At 40.4% G+C, this 9,276-nt stretch overlaps 1 protein-coding gene across 1 annotated transcript in view; it reads left to right on the forward strand.

The window, feature by feature from the left end:
* LOC111580826 (probable serpin E3) overlaps positions 1–2,554 on the forward strand; it is a 7,093-nt gene extending 4,539 nt beyond the window's left edge. The window contains exons 4-7 of the mRNA XM_055007348.1: positions 161–359; positions 458–558; positions 647–733; positions 1,744–2,554. Of these exons, the coding sequence (XP_054863323.1) occupies positions 161–359; positions 458–558; positions 647–733; positions 1,744–1,922 (566 nt within the window). The 3' untranslated portion in view covers positions 1,923–2,554. The remainder of the gene's footprint in view (positions 1–160; positions 360–457; positions 559–646; positions 734–1,743) is intronic.
* Positions 2,555–9,276: the final 6,722 nt, after the last annotated feature.

Here is a 9,276-nt window from a genome sequence, read left to right on the forward strand (position 1 = left end):
TGTTTCTACTCTGGTGTTGTCTTTCTTTTAATCTGTTGGACATGGTGTTGGATATGGTGGACTGTGACGTTTAAAGTGAAATCAGGTGGAAATAGACCTGAGCTAAACTCTACTGATGACTGAATCAGAAGAAGTCCTGACCTCATTGATCTCCCCTCAGGTCAGCTCAGGACGGGATCGGATCAGCGCTACACGGTTCTGGAGCTGCCGTTCCTGGGCCGCTCCCTGAGCCTGCAGGTGGTTCTACCCAGCGAGAGGAAGACGCTACTGTCCTCCCTGGAGGCTCAGCTCACACAGCGCCACCTAGCGTCCTGGGACACCGGCCTGTGCAGAACCAGGATGGACATCTTCCTCCCAAGGTAGAGAACAATGCTTCAGGATTAGAGACTGGTTCAGGACTTGCAGACTCTTCATGAGGCTTGGTTCATAAACATGGATCTTCTTCTGGTGTTTCCAGATTCAGAATGCAGAACAAGTTCAACCTGAGGTCGGTGCTCCCCGCTATGGGCATCAGCGACGCCTTCAACCCCACAGCAGCCGACTTCACCGGGATCTCAGGTCAGTCCATCAGTTCATAAACATCCAGGATGTCCTTCAGGTTTAATCCCAGGTTCTTCAGGTATCTGACAGTTTGTTCCTTCTGAAGTGGAGGAGGGTCTCTATGTGTCTGATGCCTTCCATGAAGTCAGGATAGAAGTCACGGAGGACGGGACCAAAGCAGCTGCTGCTACTGGTGATAATATGATAGATATTAATATAACAAATAGATATTAATCTGAGGGGCTGCACAGTGGTGTAGTGGTTAGCACTTTCACCTTGCAGCTAGAAGATCCCTGGTTCGCGTCCCGGCTTTCCCAGGATCTTTCTGCATGGAGTTTGCATGTTCTCCCTGTGCATGCGTGGGTTTTCTCCGGGTACTCCGGCTTCCTCCCACAGTCCAAAAATATGCTGAGGTTAATTGATTATTCTAAATTGCCCGTAGGTGTGAATGTGAGAGTGATTGTTTGTCTCTGTATGTAGCCCTGTGACAGACTGGTGACCTGTCCAGGGTGTCCCCTGCCTTCACCTGAGTCAGCTGGGATAGACTCCAGCCCCCCCATGACCCTAGTGAGGATTAAGCGGTGTATAGATAATGGATGGATGGATATTAATCCGACTGTTGTCCTCATTTACGGGCACCAAAAAATATTGTTTCCTTGTCTGAAAAAAGATCCAAAAATTCAGCAAAAAAATTCCCCAAATTTCTGAAAATTTGCAAAAGCTTCAGAAGAAAACTCCAATAATTCCTTAGAAGTTTCCCTTAAAAGTTTTATTTTAAAAAGATCCCCCAGATTTGGCAAGAAAATTCTTGTAGATATTTTCAAGAAATGAGTAAAAATATTCCAAAAAAATCTATCTAAAGTGATTATATATATATCAGTAAAACTTCTACTATTGTCTTGAAGTACATTCACAAAAAAAATCAACCAAAATCCAGTGAAATTCGCTGGATTTTGGTTGATTTTTTTATGAATGTTGTTGAGAAACATTTTAACATTTTTTTTTCCACCAAAAAAATGTTCAACAATTTCCCCAAAATGTTGAAAATGTGGACATCAGAAGTTTCACTGTGAAAATATTTTTTTCCCACATTTTCCAAATTTAAAACGGGTCAATTTTGAGCCGCAGGACGACACGAGGGTTAATAGAACAGAACAAACCAACTGTCTAAAGTTTCTAAAACATGATTTTCTATCCCTGCAGCGATGGTCCTCCTCAAAAGATCCCGAGCTCCAGTTTTCAAAGCAGATCGGCCGTTCTTATTTCTACTGCAACAGGTTCACACAGGTATTTACTTCACATCATACAGATGTTTTCAATGTTTTAGTCTAGAAAAGCACCCTAGTCAGGGTATGCTGTTTGACATTTTAGTTTTAGTATGAAAATAAATAGATCTTTGAATGAGTTGCACTGATCAGACACTACAGAAATACTCAGTGGAGCAGACAGGTTTGAGCTGAGCATCAACAGGTGACCCATCCTTGAGCTCCTGGAGGGTTTTTGTGAACAGAAGCTTTGGAACACGTGTGTGAATTACTCCTGTTGGACCTTCTCTCTCAGAAGTTTAAAAATGAAATTAATAAATAATCTGTTTCTGTTCTGTGATTCATGTTCAGTGGTGAAATAAAAAAACATCCAGGAAACTTTTCTACATTGATGCAACGTTTCCCAGAGCTTCATCTGATGACCTGAAACAGAACTGACCTGCTGATGGAGGACCTGTTGAAGAACCCTAACTCTGTAACTGATGAAGATAAAGAAGAAGGTTTTCCTGTCAGGTGTAACTGATGATGATGAAGGTTTTCCTGTCAGGTATAATTGATGAAGATGAAGGTTTTCCTGTCAGGTGTAAATGATGAAGGTGACGATGGGGGACGACTGGGGGACCCTGACGGGGTGAGCTGGTGTCTTCATTTGCACAACTGACTTCCTCTTGGACGTCCCTTAGTTCTGCCCCTAGTTCTGCTGCTACAGGCCTAGGCTGCTGGAGGACCTCTCTGGATGCACTGAGCCCTTCTCTATCTACCATTATATTTAATATATATATACCATTATTGCATGACACTCACTCTGTTTCTCCCTGTGTCCTTTCTCCGAGTGTCCCTGATCCCAGAGCTGGATGCTTCAGATCTGTGGCGGGTCTCCCACCAACTGGCCTAATCTCCATCTGTGGGATGCTGCTGCTGCTGACCTTCCTCCAGCCCACTGCTTCCAGCTGCCCATTTCCATCAATCTACTCTGCATCACCCTCACTACACTTGATTTGCTCGTCTACATATTTTTGAATTTACCACCAGCTATATATGTAGTATATTTAATGCCAGAGCCATACACCATAGCAGTAAACTATAATCAGTTTCCAGCCCAGAGGGATATATGCGCAGATTTTTTTAAATACCATGTAGAAGACTATATACAGGAAGATGAGGTATCAGTTCTTGCACATAGATATACAACAGTCCTTTATTACTCCCCAGGTTAGGGGAAATTTCCAGTGTTAGAGCAGCAAAAATCTTTCAGAGCAGCACTAACTACAGTTTACTACAGTAAAGATAATAATTATAATAACAATAATATATACAAGAATGAAAAATGAATAAATACAGTATTACTACACTATAAGTGACATCAGCATAAAGTGGCTTGCGGAATACATGTAATTGTAAAAGTGCAGAAAACGCCAGCAGTGCAAGGAGTTGTGGAGATTTTCTCAAAACAGGTGAGTCCCGTGAATATGACCAAAATATGAGATAAAACTACCAGAAACATGTACAAAACGGCCAAAATATGATTGGTTGATAATGTATCAGTGTTGTTATTGATTATTGATCGGTTGCAGGGACAGAGATTTGTGTCTGAGTCTCTGCTGTCATCTAATCGCTCTCATGTAAGATCGTGTCACAGGAGGGGCCGCTACTGACCTCTTGTGGACACAGGCGGTAACGACACGACATTATTACTAACTGTATAGCTGGCGACATTACAGGTGAGCAGCACTTCCTGTTCATCTTCAACGTAAAAGCATCTTTCTTTATTGTACATTTTATGTCAAACGTATTACTAAGCGATTTTGGTCGATTCAGAAGGATCTCTGGTGTAAACCAAATCGTATTTGACGACAGCTAGCCTCTCCACTTGCTCCGATTACTTTTGTTGTAGTCTGAGTCACGTCCAAACAGGAAACGAATCCACAATGTAGCTAATGACAATCTATAGCTGCATCTCCGTGATGGCAGCGTTAGCGAGCTAGCAGCTAATCAGAAGCTAGTGACAAGCTAACTCCAGCGCTACCAGCAGCGTCTCTTTAAAAGGTGCTGATCACGATATCAGGCTGAAACATTAGACCTGGGACAGGAAACGGAGCTACAGCTCTGTGTCTTGGAGAGAACTGATTTTAGAGCTACGTGTGTTAAGGTATTAGTCCGTGTCATAACAAACCCTCGTTAGCACTTCCGCTAGCTCGGCTAACACTTCCGGTCACGAATGCATTTGTACATTACCTATAACGTGTTCATTTTTGAACGTATAGTGACAACAAACACAATTTGAGGGAGTCGACAAGCTAGTGGTCTTTAAAGACATTTTGGTTCATACTGCAGATTCTTCTGAGTCTCACAAAACCACGTTTTAGCCTAAGAGCATTACGATAGTTTTACGTTGAAACAGGAAGTGCTGCTCATCTACTGTGGCCAGCTTTGCCTCAAATAATAATAGTGTCGTTACCGCCTGTGTCCGCCAGAGGGGCAGTAGCGCCCCCTGCTCTGATAAGGATAAGGATAAACTTTATTGATCCCACAGTGGGTAAAGTTCACCGAGCTGCTTCACTGAGAAGAGTCTTTTAGTTTTCAGATAATATGATGGCGAAGAAAATGTGTTACTGCAGTAAAGATTCCACTGAATTATTATTTGATCCATGATCGAGAGCACTCAGTTCTTCTCCAGTTTGTTGCTGCTGTCGGGTGAACAGGTGAGCTCCAGGTGAACAGGTGATGTCAGCAGCAGGTCAGTCTGTGATTGGAGCAGTAAAACTCATCTACATGAAATTAAATGTTATGCTAATGTAGATGCACTCATGTGACATAAAGTGGACTAGGTTTAGAGCCAGGATTTTTAACTTTTGTATCTCTGTGTTCCCCCCGCTGATCTGAGCAGGTGGTACGTTCCACTCAGACACACTTGACGGGGTCAGACCACCAACACACAAGCCCCACCGCTGCAGTTTATTTAACCTTCAAGTAGCTTTATCGATCTTTTCATGGTTTCTTCATCTTTGAATGAATATTTTTGGCACTAAATGTGAACTTTTTAAACGGACTCTGCTCGTCAGATGGAGGAACGTCAGGGAGTTTTGTTGGAAGATTCAGGTGAGAGGAAACAGAAGTAGGATGTTAGACAGGACTGATCTGCTGTCCTGTCTTCATCAGACACTGATGCTGTGGCTGAACGTCAGGTCAGATCAGATCAGCAGCACCTGATGTGCATCAAGAAACATCATGTTTCTTGATGCACATCAGGCTCCAGGTGGTTAGAATATACTCGACTTGTTCATTTAAAGTGTTTTCCTCAAAACTCGACCAGCTTCATTAGAGTAAATCGTCATGATGTCGTGGTCAGATAATACCAAAGAGGAGGTTTGTGCTTTCTCTGCTTGAGGCTTAGAGCAGTTAAAAATAACAAATTTGAAGTTCTTACAAATGAATAATTAAGAACAATCTCATCTGTTGTCAATCATGTTGGCACCGTCTGCAAAGATGAAGGCAGATAGAAGCACAAATGGGTGGTAATCAAGAAACATATTACCAAAAAAGATCACTAGAATTAAGCACAGGTTATTTTTTGATGATGTTGAAATCACATTGTGAAAAAAAAAACTCAGTTAAATTTTGATGATGCTATGAAAACATGGTAATTTAAGAAAAATAGAAGTACATCTAATGAATCACTGTAACCAAGAACAGAGTTGAGGAGCTTGTATTTTGAGAATTTGTAAGTTTGTGTGTCAATAATTCATGTATGTTAGTATATTGTCCAAAAAGGAATTAAAACGTCACTGTTTGGTATGTCGCCTTAACCCATTCATGCATGAATTATGATAACCTCAGTCAGGATTTTGTTTTCCCCCAATTGTTTTTATTCATCTTTAGGCATGAAAAACAAGGTTTGAACTTTATTTTATTTCAACCCATTTTTCTAAAAAATATATTTACATGTCCACTGAGATGGCCACCATGCATTTTGCTCTAGAAATATGGATTTAACAAACAAATGGATAAAATGATATACAGTGTATTGAACTGTGAAATGTGATGTGAACTATAAAATAAAATAATTGATGCATAAATAATTCAAACAGCATTGAGGGATTCACTCTCCTGTATAGATTCCCAAGTCTCTCAGATGACATATTTTCAAGAACAGCAGCAGTAATAGCCTAATTGTGGCCAATGAATTGTAGTTGAAATATAGCTGGTGATGCATGATGTGCACTTTAGTGGACATGAGATTAATCATAATTGCCTCCCAATATAACATCAATATTTGGAAAATTTTGCAATTGTATAACTACTTAGATGTTCCTCAATGTCACCATATTTTTCTTTCCTGCAAATGTCTCTTTTTTATAGAAGGCTTGAACAAAAGAAAATGAGCTACTTGGTGTTTCTGGCTGCCTGCCGGCCATCTTGGTTTGACTCTTTTTTTTTTTTTTTTTTTTTTTAAAGAATTTGCAATGGCTAGCCAATCACTGGCAGTGGAAGAAATGATGCAATAGGATCCACTGTAGTGGCTGATGTCCAACTATGCCATCAAAACTCATGCACATACAAGAAAACAGCTTTAGAAGAGCTGCACACTGTCATGACCTCTATGCATGGAAGGGTTAAAGGCATCAATAATGAACACAACACAAATAAATTGCTATCATATTACAATTCTGCATAATACACAGTGGAGAATCACAGTGATATTGTAATAATTGAAGGTATTTTTCTGCTGTTCTATCAAAAGTTGTCAGGAGAGGCAAAGAATTCTAAACTAAATAGTTACAGAGAAGAGGGGGAGAAATAAACTGATTTCAGAATGACGGAATGAGATCTATAACGAATGAAACACGGGTTTCAGGTAGTTTAGCTCCGCCCACTAAGACTGTCTCCGCCTGTCTTCTCTAACGTCCGCAGTTGAGACATAAACTCTGACTTGGTGACACTCAGACTCCCACTGGACTTTCCATTCAATTTACACATTTCTTCATATATGTATAAACACACACACACACACACACACACACAGATAAAACTAACAGAAATACATATATATATAATATGACCAACATATGACAAAAAAATACCACAAATATGAATAAAATGACCAAAATATGAGATGAAACTACCATAAATATGAACAAAATGACCAAAATATGAGCTAAAACTACCAGAAATATGTACAAAATGACCAAAATACGATTGGTTGATAATGTATCAGTGTTATTATTGATTATTGATGGGTTGCAGGGACAGAGATTTGTGTCTGAGTCTCTGCTGCCATCTACTGGTCCATCAACAACATGACTTTTCCCAGATTTAATCCCAGAGTCCTGACTTGTTAGTAGAATGATGAAGAGGTCAGAGGTCACAGCATGCAGTGTAAAAGTTCCAGAGAAGACATTAACAGCAGATTGTGAATTTGTAATAGTTCCAGCCCCAGCCCGAGCGTTCGTTTGTTTGCATCTATTGCACTACAGCTAATGTATAACAGCTCAATTTTTAGTGATGTATTTGAGCTAATGTATTATACCTACCGTGGGGTGGCTGTGGCTCAGGTGGTAGAGCGGGTCGTCCAATGATCGAAAGGTCGGCGTTTCGATTCCCACTCTGTCCTAGTCATGTGCTGTTGTGTCCTTGGGCAAGACACTTTACCCACCTGGCCTCCAGTGCTGCTACTCACACTGGAGTATGAATGCGTGTGAATGTTGGTGGTGGTCGGAGGGGCCGTAGGCGCAGATTGTCAGCCACGCTTCCGTCAATCTGCCCCAGGGCAGCTGTGACTACAAACGTAGTTTACCACCGCCGAGTGAGAATGTGTGAGTGAATGAATAATAATAATATAAATCTTCTTGGAATCGTCCACTTCCTGTTTGTCAAAGTGGCCTTCTACCTGGACAGGTTTTGTTGGAGCTCATGGAACAAACATTTTGGGTAAGTGCACTTTAATATGGATGGATGACACTGAATTAGAGTCGGTTTTAATGAGACTGAGTTAAGATGTGTAGCTCTGTCATTAAATAGGAAATAATTTCTCAGAATTCACAGAGAAAGTCTGAAATGTTTGCTAGATTAACGTCCCACATGTTCTTTGGCTCAGCTAAAGCTAACTCTCTCCAACTTCTGGATCTCTTGAGTTGCTTGTTGTTAAAATATCTTGCTAGAGGTGCTGAAGCTAAGAAAGTCTGAGATGTTTGTTCAGAATAAGCTCATTCTCAAGTCTTATCTGAACTGTCCTCTTTTGTTTGAACTTTCCCTGAACTTAGGAGTTAATGACAGAGCAGCACATCCAGACTCAGTCTCATTTATGTAGAGATTAATCTTCAGTGTCATTCATTGATGTTAAAGTGCAGTTTTTCAAATGTTTGTTGCACATGCTCCCGACTAAACCAGTCCAGGTGGAAGACGATGTGAAGAGAAAGCTCCAGAGGATGAATATCACACATTTACATTGGAAATTAATGTCCTTTAATTAGACATTGTCATGCAAAAGTTGGATTTCCCCTTAATGATGTTCAAATCTTTGTTGAGTGTTTTGTTGATGTTGGTTTCTAAATGTTTTTTGACACTCGGCCCCAAAGATTAAAACCTTTTACGGCTCACAAGCTGCAACAAGTCACACATTATCAACTATCTTTCTGACTAAACTAAGATTAAAAAGTGAAAAACTGCCTGATTCCTGCATCATGAATGTAAATCTTTTTGTTTTTTATGACAGTAACCTGAATATATTTGGGTTTGACATTTTATAAACCATAACAAGAAATGAATTAGTGGAGAAAACAATCAACTGATTAATGGCCAAAGAAAATGTGTTTTCCAACATATATGGCTGAATTACTCCAACATTACAAGATACATACAGTTTTAATTCAATTTATTTATATAACACCAATTAGAGGTCAAATTGTCTCAAGACACTTTATTTTTATAGTAAGAAATTTAAACCTCTTGACTAATCCAATTTATATATTTATATTCTACCCAACATCCTGGACTAATGTCAGAATGTTTTTTCTTCTTTACAAGCTGCTCTGTGTCTTTGTTCAGGTTGAGAGGACTTTGGTTATTGAGGCTGCAAGATCCACCATCATCAATGAGGTTCAGTACACCATGGTCAACCACGGAATGAGCATCGACCGGCGTCACGTCATGCTTCTTGCTGATCTTATGTCCTATAAGGTATGAAACATTGCTCTCTCTCCCCGTGTGCGTTCATGAGTGTGTGTGTGTGTGTGTGTGTGTGTGTGTGTGTGTGTGTGTGTGTGTGTGTGTGTGTGTGTGTGTGTGTGTGTGTGTGTGTGTGTGTGTGTGTGTGTGTGTGTGTGTGTGTGTGTGTGTGTGTGTGTGTGTGTGTGTGTGTGTGTGTGTGTGTGTGTGTGTGTGTGCGCACACACACTCACTACCGGTCAAAAGTTTTAGAACACCTAAATGTTTCCAGTTCTGTATTGGAAAGTATGCATGTTCATGTCTCATT

The sequence above is a fragment of the Amphiprion ocellaris genome, chromosome 22 (genome assembly GCF_022539595.1).
Source record: "Amphiprion ocellaris isolate individual 3 ecotype Okinawa chromosome 22, ASM2253959v1, whole genome shotgun sequence".
Classification (NCBI taxonomy): Eukaryota; Metazoa; Chordata; class Actinopteri; family Pomacentridae; genus Amphiprion; species Amphiprion ocellaris.